The following is a 17728-nucleotide window of genomic DNA, read 5'->3' on the forward strand; positions in this document are numbered from 1 at the left end:
GAAGAAGTAAATATTATTTAACCTACAGGCCTTATTGGATACATAATTTGTAACTCGAAATAAAAAATAGGACTATTAAGATTTCTTCACATGTTTTATAACCATTATAAAGGAAATAAATAGAGTTAAAATATCAATCAACAGTACAATTTTAAAGGAAACCAGGTTTATTTCTGACTTAAGTATTTACAAACGTAACAACTGTAAATATAATATATGCATAGATAACAAAGGGTTAGCACTTTTTAATTCATAAATATACATTATTGCCTCACGGCACACTCGCATATCATAACTTGATTATACTATGTTTAGGCTGCGCCTTTTTGTTTAAAAATCGCACCAGTGATCGTCCCGTGTCTCTGAATCAAACATATCTTGTTGTCGGTTTCTAAGCAGACAGTGGGCGGTTTTAAATTCGGTTGAATCTTACACGCTTGTTCCGATATTGCCACAATTATACCTGCTGAGTCCACATGAGCTGAACCTTTGGATGCCAAACAAAGTCCCTGATGATCCGCAACCAAACAGCCATTCACATTTGGTGTCGACATAATCTCTTCCACCACTTTATCTAATTCTTTCTCCATATTTATGATACTTTATTATTGACTGAGGAAATTAATATAGCAAGTTATTACGAGTTAAATGCTAGTTTATAACTGCAATCCCAAGATTACACTTTGCGTTGAAATATTATTATTTTCTTTCTAATCGGAATGTCAGCTCACTAATGTCAGAAAGTTACTAAAAATGACAGCTGATACCTAACGTTCAGAAAAGAGGACTGTAATTTTTAAACAACTTAATTTCCCAATACTTGGAATAGGTTAAAAGAGATGTAATTAATTTGTTAAATCGAAGAAATTAAAATCATTAATATCGTAATAGTATCTTTGAATAAATTTAAACTTTCAATCAGTTAATTATGAAAGTTTAGTAATGATATTAAGGATCTATCCGTTACAGTTCAATATAGAGTAGGATCAGTCATTCTAGAATGATAATCTAAAAATATTAAGTTAGCTTCATATTGAAGAAAAAAAGATATTTTTTAAAACTCATTATGGCACAATGCAAAACCGGTGCATGCAATGGGAGTGTCTCTTTTAGTAAAGTCTTGTCTGTCGAGACGACTGTCAACAATGTTTCAATTTTTATTCTACTTGCTGTTTATCACTCTGTCAGTACTAGGATCAATTGGGATTTGTATTTTTTTAAAAAACCAGTATAAGTTTAAAAGCGAACATTTTACAAAGTGTGAGTATGCTAATAAACTTGTTTTTATTATATTGCGTAATCTTTTTGTACAAATAACACTAACTAGCTGTGTTTGATTTAAATTTTATTATTATTATTCGGAGGCACAAAAAATTCGATGTTAATCAAATGTTAATATTAAGTTTTCAATACCTTCATAACATTTCAAAACAAACCACGTCTAGTTAGATTATTATAATTAATAAATATAGTAATTATATATATATATATATATATATAAGTAATATAAAAAATATATATTTCAGCTATTATTAAAGACGTGAAGAAGACTGTTATATCTCCATTTCATACTAACTTACAAGACACTCCAAAGGACACAAGTAACGTGGTTTTGATATGATATGTTAAAAATTATGTAATAAATATTATTTAATAAATAAATATTCGTAATATGGAAATGTTGCGCAATTTTAAACCTCAAACGATACTTTCATTTTCCCTTTCACGTACAGAGTTCATCGCTCGTATGCAAGCTTTCTACATAGTTATTTAATACCTTTTTTAGATCAGGTGTAGACCATTAAGTGTTATATATTATATTACTTACATGTCTGATGACAGACAACATTTTTATGAAAATAACGGATAATTAAACGATTCAATGTTTTATAGATTGTCATGATATGTAAAGATGAAAAAAAAAAAATACTTCAGTTCTAAGTATTTATTGTAACAAGATCGTGTTGACAATTGACATTGTTCTTTATCAATTGCTGTTATTAGCAGCTATTTTATACAACGAAGGACTAATGAATAGCAGTTTTACGAAACAAATACACAAATGGCCGTTAACTTTTATAAGATTAATTCATATATTAACTTCTGAAACTTTTGCGTTAAATAAATAAAATTGAGCTGCTTCTGAAAACAATATGTTAATGCATTCAGATAATAATTATATTATAAAACGTTTACGTAATATAAATAAAGGCATTTTTATATATAATAAGTTATTTTGTGATACATTTGTTTTATTTATGTGTTTCATGAACCAAAGTAGAAAATGAAATAATCGAGCCTGTAATAATATTTTGTCTATATATGTACAAAGGAGATATACTATTAAAAAGCAAGCTTTCTTTATTTCTCAACGTTTAATTTCTGAGTTTAGTCTTGTAAATGATACAAGGGACGTCCGATCAGCCAAATCATAAGTAGTAATTATTGGTGATCGTGAAAGCGAATCGATTGTCATCCGTTACCCATGTAAGTATTAGCGGTAGAGTACACCGTGAGTAACAATTAAATTATAATTCAGTGAAATAAAACGTTAAAAGCTGGACGAACGTGTGTCGCACGAGTGACGTAATGAACATCGCGAAACAGACATGAAGGCTCTGTCAGAACTAAAACATGTAGTATAAATAAATATATACTGTTCTAGAAATTATAGTTTGAAACTACAAAAGAACTGCATAACTTTAATAGAAGCAATACTCATGTTGATAGAATAAGATACTAGTAATTATTTTGCTGATGTTCGTTTGATGATAGGAAAAAGATGTTTTGTATGAGTAAAGGTTCATTACGAATATTATATAAGCAATTAGATAGTGTCGATAAATAACATATGCGCTTTATTAATGAGAATCGCACGTAGGCCAAAGAACATTAATAAATACCTGTATTGTTTCTGCAAACTGACATGATACCGATCACGGATCAAATAATTCCCATTAAAACGTCAATTGGTCTTAACTAAAAATAGCTCATTGGCTTTAAAGGACAAGGCAAATGAAAATGACTTTATTATTAGTAAATACGTGCACATATAAGAACTCAGAATAGTCTGCTTATAAACATTATATAATAAAAGATATGATATAACATTTACGAGGATTTAAGAAAAATACAAATACTTTGATAGTGAATTACATATAATAGTACCAATAATTATAATGAAAAAATTTGTTCCAAATCCTAAGGTTAATTAAAATTTACCTACGTTTCTCTTAATTGTGACTTTCTCAATTTCATTCTATTAAAAACTGATATCCATCCTAAACACTGATACATTCTTTAGGAAACCAAAAATCAACGAATGTTTTGATGCAATGCAATGCAAAATGCTTTTCCAAATATAAGTAAGTATATGCGTTGTCATTTCGACTAGTGTAATTAAAAAAAAATACTTTAACTATTCAAATGTATGGTTAAATTTAGTTGAAAAAGCTTTAAAAGACTAATCTATACTTATTTTATAAATTGGACCTCGGTTTTGGACTCTGTCGTTTCTGTAAGCAATGATCAATAGCAAAAGTCGTGGAACCGATAAGGAAATAGTTGTATGTATAATAATCAATTTGCAAAACATATTAGTATGTAGCTTAGCATTAACGGATAAATATTGTTTAATCTCTGAAGCTGCCTGAGATTCCTTATTTTAGAGGAAATTCGGAAGAGTCATGGTCTAATAATAGATTTACACTCGCGTACGAGTTGCGAGACGAGGCATGAGCCGAAGCACAAGGTAAGAGAGTAAATAGTCGATCGCGCCTCGCGTCTCGTCTCGCGTCTCGCAGCGCTCGCATCCGGAGCGGTAATTTGGGCATGAGTCAAATATGGACCTTGCAACAAACGCGAGCGTGGTGTTTACATTCACTCTCTCGCTTCATTAAAGTTTTCAACTTGGTGCCGTGCAGATAAATCAAAATTGACTGAATTGATTGATTTTTTAACCCATAAAGGACTTGTTGCGGCTAACAATTCGACGTCGTCCATTCTGGCTATCTTGAACACATGAACTTACCACGAGAATGTAAACAGACACTCATTTACGATCAATAACTCGAGGTGGAAGCTGTGATACGAGACGAAGCACAAGACGAGGTACGAGGCGAGAGTGTAAATGTAGTATAAAATGGTTTCAGTTGTTGGAAACTTGAGACCTGGTATTTGTATTTGATTTCAGACATTATTAGTATTATCATGTAATAAACGTGGCTACATAAGGGCATCATATTCACATAAGTTATAATATTTTAATAAAATTTGACTTTGTATCGAATATCAGTATTATTTTAATTAATTAATGTTACTTTTATTTCAATTCTGTATCATAACTTTTTTATAACTTGTCTCTAAGTCCTACAACATTTTTATGAAAATGTTGAACAGCTTTCATTTAATAACCATATTTATACAATAATTCAAAGCATTGTTCTCAATTTGAAAAGCATACAATTTCCTCTTCCTATCCTCACTATAAATTCCAGAATTACACTTCATCACACAACACATCATATATTTTTCACTGGTAACTAATTATGGAAAAACTATAATACAGAAAAATTAACTTACTAATTCTAAAAATATAAAAAAGTTGTGGAAAATTAGTGAAACCTCATTTATAGGGAAAATTCTAACATACTACAATAATTTCAATGGGGGTTATACTTTTGATAATGTCATCTAAATATAGTTCGTGTATATAATTTTATACAAAATTTTTGACGTTTCCAAAGGAAGATTTAAAAATGCCTTAGCATAATATATATTTATATGTATATTATAAATAGATTAATATTTAATCTGTAGTCATCGCGGACTGCCAGTGGCTGACGGCTGTGCGGTCATAGATTGTCAGCTGTTGTATGTTGTGTTGACAGCAACCGTTGAACCGCTAGTATGGCACTCCGCACTAGTGTCTGGTAGTGCTTGTTTTGAATTCATAGCGTGATGACGCGTTCTCGTGTTTATTAAAACTTGAATGAACTTCCTTACGCACAGCATCGTTGTTATTATATAGAAAAATGTTAGGATTTATTTGTTTAGCTGTGATAGGCGCGATAACGGTGGCCGTGTTTTTGATTGATTCCCTGTGGAGCGTTTTGGAACTGATAACGTCATATTTAACACCTTATTTCATACCCACAGAAGTGTTACCCTTGTCAAAGAGGTTCGGACCTTGGGCTGGTAAGTGAACCTCACAAACAATCCCTATTTTGGTGAACTCGAGCATTCACCTTTGAAATTGTCGCCTTTGACATATTTACCCGCTTAACATGCAAGCTTTACATTTCTCCGTTCAAATACTGGTTTCTGTAGAATACATTTCTGTGATCTATATAGATAATAAGTCATAGCACCAGTAATGCATTAGCATCGTGTAATAATATATATACAATAAACGTTATAAAAAATACATTAAATAAAATTTTTAATTAACTAAGTATGTGTAAATCGAAAAGGAAGGAAGTCCAAAATACTAAAACAATGATTAATTCCTCACAGTTTAAATACATTTAATATCAAGTTTATTATCACCAAACAAGAAACCTTATCTCCCATATTATTTATATCAAAGTAATAAGTTACAAATGCTTGAAAAACTATTTGTAATTTAAATCGAGACGATTTATTAATGTATAAGTAATAAAATAAGACTTGCGACGCAACCATGTTGATGTTAGTCTCGCGTTTTATTATATTCCCATATATTATAACACAATTCATAAACGACGTTTTGCGCAAAAGACATTAAAATCACACACAGCTCCGAGCAAAGCCGGCGAGAACAATCAATGATTGCCTCTTACTCAATATCGTAACTTTGAGATTCCGAAGAAGGACTGACCTCTCATCAGCACGCTATGTTGGTGAGGCAACCTCCATAACGCACAGGCTTGTAACACTAATGACAGACCTTAACACAAACAATGTATATTTTGTATTTTGTTTTGGCGCAACTTGATTGAATATTTAAAATTTTTATATTAATTTATGGAAAAATGTTAGCAATGAATCCCACAATGAATATTCATGTTCGTACTTTATTTTAACCGTCATCAAAAAGGTGCTTCATTTGCCGTAACACGTCAATGTAATAGAATATTTTATTTAAGTATATAAGGATCATATTCTCATGCAAAAACAATTTTGTTACGTCCTTATATATATTCAAAAGTGACGTGGAGAGAAATGTTGTCTGGAAAGATTCGAAAAGTTTTGTGCAAAACGAAAATTAAATAAACTTAGATAGGAGAGAATTAAGAAATAATATGCAGCCAAAGGCGACGATATATGAATTGAGGGGCATGAAAACTGTAGACCTTTGACCTTAATTTGACATTATGGCTATTTTTTATTACGCTTGTGACGCTGCAATTTCATTTCGAATAATTTGTTGTTCCGTATTCGATTGATTTTATTGAAAAAATGTGGTTTAATAAATGTGTTTAAAGTTAATTTAAACTTGTAGTATTGTAGATAACATCGTACTAAAACAATTACTTATTTGTGTTTGAAAAATACTATGCGATTTGTCACATAAATAATGTTACTGTAAAAGTTAGTTTTTCTATCGGCATAACAAATTAGAATATATAAAGGATTGTTTATTATATTGACTACAAACAACTAATTAATTCATTTAATTAACTTAAAACTATCTAGTCTTTTGAAGATATCAAGGTTCCACGTCACACTGTTATTGGAAAGCGTGCAAATGAATTGCCAATTAGTTATTCTATTAAATGTTATTGACAATCGAAAGCATTAATTTATTGCGAAATATTTTTATGGTGACGTCTAAATGAAGCAGAATATTTGGAGACGTAGTCATAATAACAATGCGTCCTATAAGTGTTGTTTAATAGACGATTTAATAGACTAATGCCATAAGGAGCAATAGTTATTTCAATTGCCTTTTTTTCCTATAAAAAAAAGTTTTTATATTCCGTCGTTCAACGATAAAACACTTCCTATTCCATAGCTAGTTTATTGGTTTTAGCATTCTTATGAGAGATAAATATTGTTTAAGTAAATATATGTCATCAACAAAAGGTAAAGATGCCTCGGTGAATGGAACCACGTTCACCTTCAATTGTAAGGCACTACACTACTAAAGATAGACAAAAAATATATTTAACAATTGAAATCTGATAAACCTTCGTGACAGCGTGAGCCAGCAACTTATATAAAGTAAAAAAAGTCCTGTTTTTTTTTTAATTATTTTTTATACTGCCTTCTTTTTTGCTTATTATTTATGCAGAAACGGAATTAGTTCTAGAATTTGTTTCACACATATTTTATAGTAACAAACTACGTATGTACACATGTCTTCGGTCATTTTTTCGTTCAGCAAATAAGCTGGGTAGTTACAAAAATCATAGATACCGATTAAATATACAAGATAAATGTCAAATATAAGTTTCTTAATGTAAAAAAGTATGTAAAGGGATTGCATTTTAAGGAGGCCATATAATAAAACGTCTAAGCTATTATTTTGTCAAAAAGTCAAAGTGCACGTCTATGTTTGCATCACGCGTGTAGCAACTAAGCAAGTCGTTGCTTAACTGAAGAAGTGCCTTTCGCGTTCATTAACCAACGCTCATCTTCATTTTGTTTGAATTTGTCTGGTAGTGTTGTTGAAATATCCTTTAACATAGTAAAGAGAATATTATGTTGAGATACCTAATATAGCAACATTGATTATATTATTTGTACATGATAGTGAATCAAGTAAATTTATATTGCTAACATTTTATAAGACTCCTTCCTAAGAGGAGCGCGGATGAAAATTAGTATTATCAAAATAAGGCCAGATACATACATCTGTAATTGCTCGGTTTGAGACACATATCTTAACCCTCGCATGCGAGAGTCGATCTTGTAAGATCACAAAGTTCTTATAAGAATTGTAAAAGGAATAAATAATTATATCAAAGGTGATTAATTGCGTCATTCGACTGCGTAAAATATAATAATCGTGTGGAAAATTGATATGAATCTTAATGTATGCATACAGACAGACTGTCGGTGTGTAGTTTGTGGCTTGAGAGGTAACCATTTGACCGCAAATAAAGCTCTCTTTTCTTGTTTCGAAACCAGCTGTCATTTTGCAATTGGTGGTTGCGACATCTTGTTACGAAAACCCAAATTGTATGAAGATATGATTCGAGCTAACAGCGGCGGGCTAAGGTTGCTCTGGTTGACCTTCAAACGACATTGATTTCGATGTCTCTTTCTGTATATTTGAATGTATTGAAAGTATCCATTGAGGGCGTATGTGATAGTGATTCTTGAGATATTTTTTTACATTCTTTATTATAGCGGATCCAGATGCGATATATAGTTAATTGTCCATTTGTATTCTGCATGAATCTATGCTAGGTATTACAGAGTGTAATAATTCCTTGCGTTTTATATATTTATTTTACGTTTGAACAATTCGCTTCCTTGTACTGTATTGTTGTATTGACGTCACTCATTAAAATTAAATAGGAATTCATTAAATATGATATAAAAATTTCCTTTTGATGTTAGTATGTATGAGATGTTTTGTCTAAGTATTTGTACGAGAGATCAGTCTTTAAACTAAGAATTAGCTGGCTGAAAATTTACGAAGAATATATTGTGTAATAATAACATAATGGTTATAAGATTGGATGTCAGTGTTTATGTCTGTTTGTGTCTGTCTGTGGCGTCGTAACTCTTGAACGGCTTGACCGGTTTCGATGAGTGTTTTTCGTTTGAACGCCAGTTTGCTTGCGTTGTTTGTTCCTAGCCATATTTAATTATTATTGGTCCAACAGTGTATGAGTTAAAAAAGAGCTCTGTACCAAAGTAATGTGAGTTTTTTTTTACCTATGATTACTCGATACGTGTCCCACTCGAGTGACAGTACTCATAAGTAGGGGGTTTTTATAGATTTAATAAAATGTAGTTATTAGGATAATTATTTACGTTAAAAATCATTTAGATTAATGTATTGAGATTATTTATATTTTTTGAGTACTAATTAAGTACAATCTGATGCTGTTGATATACATAGTCGTATATAAAAAAAATATTATTATATCCGTTCCATAATACGCTATTGAATTATTCATAGAAATAATTCTGTACTCAATGTGAATCGCTCGCAAAAACAATATAACATTATGTGCTATAATATAATATAACATTTAAATACATTTAATTCATACGGAGTACAGAATACGTCTCTATTATCAGGACGTTAGAAACTAAAATTGTGTGAACCGATAATTTGACACTCACTGGAACTTTAGAGCTTTAAAAATATACGAGGGTCTGAATAGTCTGATAGGGATTAATGTTGATACCTGGATTGGAAGATCTTTGAGTTAGTGATAATCATATTGGCCATAAAAGAAGACAAGCGTGGGTCCGACTTGAAAAGAAATGGCTCCACACCAACCAATATAATGTATAGTGACTTATCGTATTTTGAAATTAAAGAGTATCTATATAAGATATCAGATTTATTTAGGAATCATGTAAACAATTTATAATTTCTCGTTTTTCGATAAAGTCGTTGACCCTCGTTGTAATTACCTAGAAGTGTTTTGTTATTTAATTTTTACTGTTCTAAAACTTCAGTGATAACAACCTCCTCAGCTATTGTCAATGGGTATTCGTAGATGTTTCTTTAACATAAACACGCCTCATATATAACGATATAAATATTTGATTTTTCATCAAACGAGGTTTTAGTCTCGAGTGAGTTAATAAAAAAATAGTCATGAATCCTTTCGTCTCAGGTTTCCTTACATCGTAGCGAAGAGGAAAGCCTCCTCGTCCACCTTTTTACATGTACAGCATAAGACTGAAATAGTTAGCCTGTTTCTGTTTCAGTCCACTGACAATGTCTGGTCTTCATGGCAAGACTGAATAGGCTTTTATTGCGATAGCGCGTTTACTATCTACGGGTTCAGCCATCGCCAGGTGGAATAATGGGCAAGATATAGCCAGTTAGTACAAAAAAAAAATACAATGATTGAATATTAATAAAGACGAAACCTCCCAGCATTCCGTGGATTCACCGTGCGGGTGCCGGGTCCATCGCGTTACAGGGAAAGGAGCTTCAACAGTGTCTGGACTTGCGGCCCGGGTGTAGGTTTTAGGGGATTTTTCATGCTTAATGAGCTACGTAATATTTTCACTTCTTGCTGTTGATGTTTACGTATAAATAGTTCGATAATATGAATGTAAAGTATTTATGGGAAACCTAAAAGCAAGAATTTTGGATATGGTATATTAATTCTAACTGTCAACCATATTGTTACTTGATAAAGAGATTTTTTTTATTTCTATTATAATATATAAATAGATAACGTTCCTTTCAATAATGAATGACTATTTAATGAGCACGGCTTTGTCTGCAAGGATTTGTGAATTCAGCACATTTAGAGATTGTTAGATTGTTAAAATAATGGATATGGTAAGCCAGCGACATCTATGCCATCATCCATAGCGGGGTCACGTGGCTTCATACGTAATACAACTGTTACACCGGGACTTCCGGCATAGATTGTACATACATATCTTATTGAGCGGTCGCTGCATCTAAGAGTGATAAACATTCACACATGCCCATAAAGTTTCGTAATTAAGACTTTACTGGTAAAAGGAAATGTTATATGATTTTCTTTATAATATATCACAAAAAAAATTATACTTAGTATTAATTCCTCTATATAAATAAGAGAATATTGTTATAAATTAAATAAAATTTACAGACTTGTATAGTGTAACATGTTTCCGAGTACAATCTTTGATGAAAAAAAAAAAGAAAAAAAATTAGAATTATTAATATTGAAGATTGCGAACATAATTTTTTAATGCGGAATATATTATGTTTGTAAGGTGGGAGCATCTACAGTCACGGCTTTTTGAATTGGTCATTGTTATCATCCATCTGTACAGAAATGGCCACTCTAATAATGTATTATATAAAGCGGCTATACGTGTTTATATAAACAAATTAAAAACTATGAAAATTAAGGGCAAAGTAATTTGAATTTATATTACAACATAACGTTGCGATATTATTATTATGTTGATTTATATTAGTAAAGAACCGATGGACATTTGTATTACGGAATATGGAAATTTTTAGCGTCATATTAACAGCTTGGAATATTTACGAGGCAAATTTATGAAAGACTTGCTTAAAGTGAAAAGCATATTAAAGTTTTATACAGACTATAAATGCTTACATAAACACTACTTATAACACATCCGTCTTATTCGCGTACTTGAAGCAACTTTGTTAAAATTAGCGTGTGACAACAAGCTGAATGTTATGACATTAAGAAAAAATCATACGTAATAATTGTTGCAGATTCAATAGGCGTGTCTTATTTTGAATTATATAACATTAAAAACATGAACATTTGATTTGGAATGGAATTTGATGTCTCCTTTATTTTCTTGATACTGTTTAAAGTACATATATATAATTATGAGGAGACAGAGAAACTCAAATTCATAGACACCAACTTCACTCACACAAGCACACGCACACACACACAAACACACAGGCACGCACACATTCACAGATCTTACAACTTTCATATAATGCCCTTTGATGCATAATAATAATTAAAATGTTATCAATTGTTTTCGACTTCACTTTTCAATTTTCATCAGTAAACTTTTAAGATGATTATAAACGAATTTGTAATTCGAAATAGTACTAATGTAAGCTATACCTAATATTTAAGAAAGTTAATATCTGAGTAGCCCATAAGGTGTTTCAGAAGTATTGATAAATGTAATGGAAGAGCATGGTGTCCTAACACGAGCAGTTTTTGCCTAAAAGGATGCCCTGGACCCTGGTCACTCACTTTGTAAACAACAATTACATTGAAAAAATATCTAAGTCACTTCGTAAACATGACGAAACTTATAAATTCGTATAAAAAAATATATTCGTCGATAGACATAAAATATAATTAAGCGACTAAAAGTAAAGAAAGCCGTTATTTTATGACGTCATACCAACACGTGACTAAAGAATACCTAAAAAAGATACTCTAAGATACTAAAAGATAGTCCACCAGGCAAGTAGACGGTTTGCAATAACGCGTAATAACCCGAAAATATTAGTTTCATTTAAACGAATACTGAGAGTATTAGATCTTATTAGGGAAAGTTGTATTTTAATTTTGTTTTATTCATAAATGGTTTATTAATGAACAGCGGTGACCGGTTCCACGGATGGCATCGGTAAGGAGTACGCTCTCGAGCTGGCTCGGCTGGGGATGAACGTGGTGCTCATCAGTCGCAGCGAAGACAAGCTGAGAACAGTCTCCAGGGAGATCGGTAACACCTTGCATACACCTTATCATTATACTGAAATTATACAGGAATTAGATATGGAAAATTGCGCAACATTCCAATAAACACATGTAGATTTGTTGTCTGAGAAATCTTCAGGATTAACACGGTGCAAAACGTATTATTATAAAAAAAAACTAGTGAAACGCTTTCTGTTGGTTTGATTATTAAAATACAAACTAAATACTAATTAAAACGTATCTTCTTTGACGTTGGAATGCAACATGTTCAGTTTATAGTGTAAGCTATGAAACCTCGTTAGAACATAATGAAGCGCACACTATTTGATCCATTGTTTGCATGAAATAAGGGACATTGTCAGGAGAGCTACAAAAATATCATATAAACACATTACAATGTTACAAGCAGTATCCTTTACAATGTACCACTTATAATCGTTAATGTACCTCAGCACTTCTACACGTTATTAATCTAAAAGAATACAGTTGTAGTTTTCGCCATTTTAGTATCGGATCAAATTGTAAGGAGTAAAGAAGACTAAAAAAATTTATGATAATTTTAAGTACACAGCTTGGAGTGCGTCCAGGCTATGTAAGATATACTTTTGAAGAAAGAAAAACCAATTAATAAGATCATTGTGGCTCTTAAACATCAACAGGATCATTCAGTGGCGGTTAGGATTGCCGTTGGAAATAATTACACGTGCAAGAAACAAAGATCCTAACAGATAGGTACCGAGGATCGTAGGATAAAAGTTGCTGGGACATTATTGAATAATTTTGCAACAGGAAACCAAATATTAAAGGTTTTAATTATTTAAACGAAGCTAAGTTCTTCGGATACTTTTTGCACCTACATATAACATACTAATCCCGTCGTATGAGAGTTTCATCTCGTCTTCCCGAGATCACGGTTCGTGTAAAGGAATCGAAATGTAAGGTAAAACGCGTAGAGACCAAACGTCTTCGTTTGATTTAAACGTGCTCATGCGAAAGTCTTAGATATCATTACGTTTTAATTATCACATCATGATATTGATCATAAATGTCCTGAAGCCATCAGCGGTGTGATTACACTAACTGCATTATAGGGAAAAACGCATCAATTACTGTATCGGCTATAGTCTATATATATTCATTTGTTGTCTACAGGAATATTATCTTCAATTTCTTTAATAATATAAGATAGAAGGTTACAACAGCTTCGTAGTTTTTGCGGTTTAAAACCGATTTTTATTTTTGTTTTTCCAGAGAAGCTGCACGGGGTGAAAACCAAAATCATCGTAGCAGATTTCAGCAAAGGAACTGAGATTTATCAGAACATTGAGAATGGACTCAAGGATGTGCCCTTGGGTATCTTGGGTATGTTGAATTTGAACTATATATGGCTGTGACAGTTTACAAGATATTTAAGAAAAATTATTTGAATAGAACGGTTTTATCTGTATCGTATCGTAACATCCCGTAAGTTGATAACTCTCTGTCATTCCATATTAAAAGATAAAATAAAATAGCCTTAATGGTCTGCTAATTGATACAGACATTTAACCTATATATGAATTTAAAAATATATGTTTATGATATAATAACTTATACAGAAAAAACATAATTTTGAAAAAAAAGACGCATTTTTTTAAATTTAATAAAGTTAAACCTTAAATGATATTAAGGTTGTACTAATTTAAATAATGCAGCAGACCTTCTAGCCATAGAGAATCTGTGTCGCGGTGTTTCAGAACAATCAGGTTCTAGTAAATGTGTAGTCCCGACCCTCATTGGACGTTCTGCCCGGCTTTTCCTATCATCTTTCATACGACATTAGAATGTCTTCCAATGCTCGCATTAAAGTCTAGTAAAATAACTAGTTTCTTGTGCTCAGAGTATAAAGCACATTGTAAAATAGACCAAATTTTTATTTTCTGCATGTTTTTGGAGCGCATTTGAAGGACCCTAAGGTTTTTCACATATTTGTAATTCTAACGTCGCGACTCAATCCAAGAAGTTTTTCGTTGCATAATATTATTTTCCACGTATTTTTTATTGAACATCCAACTCTTCACCTTGATCCAGATCCGTGAAAGAAGATAAAATCGGCATATTCTTCTATAGTTTTCGTTCCCATTCTAGTTTCGCCTAGTCTACTCCATTTTATACATTCAACAGCATTATTTAATTCTTCCTCTCGACTATCTTATAATAAGGTTATGTTACTTTTTGCTTCACAGGGATCTTGGTACATTCTATATCACTATGATAAACATATTTCATATCCTTTCTATACTTTTTCGTTCAAAAATATAGCGTACACAAATAACGCAAACTGATTACGCGTCACTGCGATTTATATAATTTTTAATGAAGCGATATTTCTGGATGTTCATTCAGTGAATAACGTCGGAGTTCAATACGAGTATCCGATGCCGCTGGTGGAGTTGCCTGTGAGTAAAGCCTGGGAGCTGATCAGTGTGAACGTGGTCGCGGTGACAACCCTGACCCGCATGGTGCTGCCCGGGATGTTGGCCCGGGGGCGGGGGGCCGTCGTCAACGTGTCCTCGGGCTCCGAGCTGCAGCCCCTGCCGCTTATGGCTGTGTACGCTGCCACTAAGGTACTGCACCGGGATGAATATAGCGGGCTGCAATGTGAATATATATACGGGTATTAATATTTGTCGTTATTCAACGTGAGTCGTGAGAGTTTCAAAATTATTATGAATTGAGTCTTTTTATAGTCTTCATCTTGCTGATGAAAATCTAATCGGATATCTGACTTACATATCATAAGGTTGCGACTGTTGCTACCGCATGTATTTTCATATGGACCACGTCACTTGTCCGTGTGATGTGTGACACGTTTGGTTCGCATCATTTTACTTGTACGGAGCAAGTTGGTCAACACAATGTCTTGGTGTGTCCAGTCGTACGTGCGCAGCCTGACGCTGGCGCTCCGTGCGGAGGTGTCTCCGACTGTGACGGTGCAGCACGTGTCTCCGCTGTTCGTGTCCACTAAGATGAACACCTTCTCCCCCACACTTCTGGCCGGCAACCCGCTGGTGCCCGACGCGAGGACCTACGCAAGGCACGCCGTCCGCACGCTGGGGAGAGTCACCGCTACGTCCGGCTACTGGGTCCATGGCGTTCAGGTAAGAAGGTCCTGAAGAGCGAGGGAGGTTGCAAAGTTGACAAACGTCTCTCAGAAAGCGAACACTTCAAATGTATTCTGTTGTTCCAGAGTTTCTTCATCAAACTAGCCCCGGAATGGGTCCGGATAAAGGTCGGCGCTCAAATGAACAGAGAATTCAGAGAGGAACACATGAGAGCGATCAAGAGACAATGATCGAGACAGTTTTAGTAGAAATTGATATTATGTTGAGCGACGTTCAAGACTCCACTAGCAACAGTTGCTTAACAGTTAACGCGACAAGTCTGAGAATAAGTGTATTTGTCGGTATTTGCCGGTGGCTATACAGGAATGCAATAGTTATTATGTTAAGATATTTCAAAATATACTTCCTCCTTATTTTGTTGGTTGAAGTTGCATTAACAGAATATCAACGTAATCACACTAAACGGCCAAGTCCTTGTATTGTCAAAGCGAAGTTTTGGAAAAATTACCAACTGATGTATGATGATAATTTTTTATGTACAGTTTTGATACTCCGCTGTTAGGACGCCGTAATGTTAGGTCTTCATTGAGTTTGCCATATTTTAGTTACTGTTACCATGTTGTGATATTATATAAGGAAAATATAAAGAAATAAACTTTAATATATCTGTTTTTATTTAGTTCTCTTTAATTTTTCTTTATTTTTAACAATCAACAACCCTTGTGCTAATTCTCATATTTTTTGAGATGTCAGTCAAAAACGTGTTTTCAAGATGGCGACCGAAGTTACATTAGAATTTGTTAAATACATTTTTATATTTGTTGGCAGTCAATGATCCGTCGTCTAAATAAAAGTCGTCTCGGAAAAACTGCCACAGTAGAAGCTATAGTGTAATAACCTTATGCCGTGGGCTGTACGAGGTGCTTATAATAGTTGATCCTTCCGATATTAGCTCTATATCAAAATTATTTGAGGTTTTACTCATAAATACTTAGTTTGTTTTAAAGCTGGAAAGACAAAACGATTCCGGTGTCCGTAGCAGCGTCCTTTGTATAAGCCCGGATAAAAGTATTAAGAAGCAACAAATAATATTTTGTCACTTTTGGGTTACCATTTGGAAAAAAGTTTAATATCGTTTTGCCTCATAAGAATCCAGGAGGTCGAAAAATATTATAGAGTCACTATCGTCAGTCAGACTGCTTTGATACAGCTCATAAAGTATTAATTATCATTTTTATGTTAAGTGTGAAGAGTTTGAAAGAAAATAATTCGATATTTTTTAAAATATAATATACATTGGTACTTATAAATGTTTGCATTGCTACATCATCACCTTCGTCGTTAATTACAACATGACCGTTGTTTAAAGAATACTTAATACAATTTCTGCTGGATTATGTGAGATTTATCTTTGGATTTCCAAGAGATTTGTTGTGCTGACGAGGAAATCCAACCTGCCCTGGCCTTAGCATACAGCGTTCAAGAGTCCAGCGATCTAAATGAGTTCGGAAGTGACCGACCGACTCACTGAATTAAAAAATAAAGAAAATCACCATATAGTAATTTAAAAATTTAAAAATTTAATTGAAGTTATGACAAAATAATAATATTTTTATACGATGAAAAAGTTATGAGGAATGTTAAACATGACTTACTTTATCTATACATATAATAAAATAGTAAAAATCGAATGTCTGTACATTAAATATTTTTTCCAAAAAACTGATAGGAGGCAATTAAATAAGGGTTATAAAAACCAAAAAAAACAAGTTTTGGAATTTTTGTCTGTCTGTCTGTCTGGTACGTTATAACTTCAAAACTACTCAACGGATTTGAACATTGTTTTCACAGTTAGATTACATACAATTAGGAGCATTGTCAAAACTTTGTTTCATCAAAATCGGTTAAGTGAAAAAGAAGTTATGGTCAATTGAAAATTTACTTCAAGCACTGCTTCAAAACTTTTAAACACTACAACTTAATATTAATTAGTAAGGTATATATTAATTAATAGCAAATTTGTTACATTAGTTACTAAAAAAATATGTTCTAATATATGTTAATCTTAATATTAAAACTTATGCGAGGTAACAAAAATAACAAATAACGCAGTGTGCGCGGGCGCGGTTGAAGCGTTGAACACTGTGCTCGATAGATGGCGTTGATAAAATACGTCATCAACCTAGATCGCGGTGTTAAGATACCAGGCGGTTCGAAAGTTCATAGTTGTTTGCTGGTTGTGGTTGTCTATCATTTGGTTATGTATCTTATTGTTATTTAAATATATATATGGTTATT

At 32.7% G+C, this 17728-nt stretch overlaps 2 protein-coding genes and 1 long non-coding RNA gene across 4 annotated transcripts; 2 read left to right on the forward strand and 1 right to left on the reverse strand.

Moving 5' to 3' along the window:
• Window positions 1–144: 144 nt before the first annotated feature.
• LOC116779587 (ragulator complex protein LAMTOR5) lies at window positions 145–738 on the reverse strand. Its single transcript, XM_032673941.2, has one exon. It carries the CDS (start codon window positions 588–590, stop codon window positions 312–314), a length of 279 nt encoding a protein of 92 aa, XP_032529832.1. The 5' UTR covers window positions 591–738; the 3' UTR covers window positions 145–311.
• A 270-nt stretch (window positions 739–1008) lies between these two features.
• On the forward strand, window positions 1009–1703 carry LOC116779727 (uncharacterized). Its single transcript, XR_004354213.2, has 2 exons — window positions 1009–1260; window positions 1527–1703. It is a non-coding gene; the product is annotated as an uncharacterized LOC116779727 (long non-coding RNA).
• Window positions 1704–2426: 723 nt separating this feature from the next.
• On the forward strand, window positions 2427–16091 carry LOC116779746 (inactive hydroxysteroid dehydrogenase-like protein 1). 2 transcript variants are annotated; one of them, XM_061522278.1, is made up of 6 exons: window positions 2427–2487; window positions 12229–12351; window positions 13578–13688; window positions 14712–14932; window positions 15242–15466; window positions 15556–16091. In XM_061522278.1, the coding sequence occupies exons 2-6, from the start codon at window positions 12291–12293 to the stop codon at window positions 15658–15660; spliced, it is 723 nt and encodes a 240-aa protein (XP_061378262.1). In that variant the 5' UTR covers window positions 2427–2487; window positions 12229–12290; the 3' UTR covers window positions 15661–16091. The 2 variants fall into 2 exon arrangements, with proteins under 2 accessions (XP_061378262.1, XP_032530055.1); XM_032674164.2 differs by lacking the exon at window positions 2427–2487 and adding an exon at window positions 4848–5196.
• Window positions 16092–17728: the final 1637 nt, after the last annotated feature.

Source organism: Danaus plexippus, chromosome 2 (genome assembly GCF_018135715.1).
Source record: "Danaus plexippus chromosome 2, MEX_DaPlex, whole genome shotgun sequence".
Classification (NCBI taxonomy): domain Eukaryota; kingdom Metazoa; phylum Arthropoda; class Insecta; order Lepidoptera; family Nymphalidae; genus Danaus; species Danaus plexippus.

What these genes read in the sequence shown, in the direction of transcription:
- LOC116779746 (XM_032674164.2), top strand. Translation starts at nt 5,034, where the DNA reads ATGTTAGGATTTATTTGTTTAGCTGTGATAGGCGCGATAACGGTGGCC. An exon ending in GAGGTTCGGACCTTGGGCTG is followed by an intron (nt 5,197 to 12,228) that starts GTAAGTGAACCT and finishes ATTAATGAACAG; the next exon opens with CGGTGACCGGTTCCACGGAT. An exon ending in CTGTGTACGCTGCCACTAAG is followed by an intron (nt 14,933 to 15,241) that starts GTACTGCACCGG and finishes TGGTGTGTCCAG; the next exon opens with TCGTACGTGCGCAGCCTGAC.
- LOC116779587 (XM_032673941.2), bottom strand. Translation starts at nt 590, where the DNA reads ATGGAGAAAGAATTAGATAAAGTGGTGGAAGAGATTATGTCGACACCA.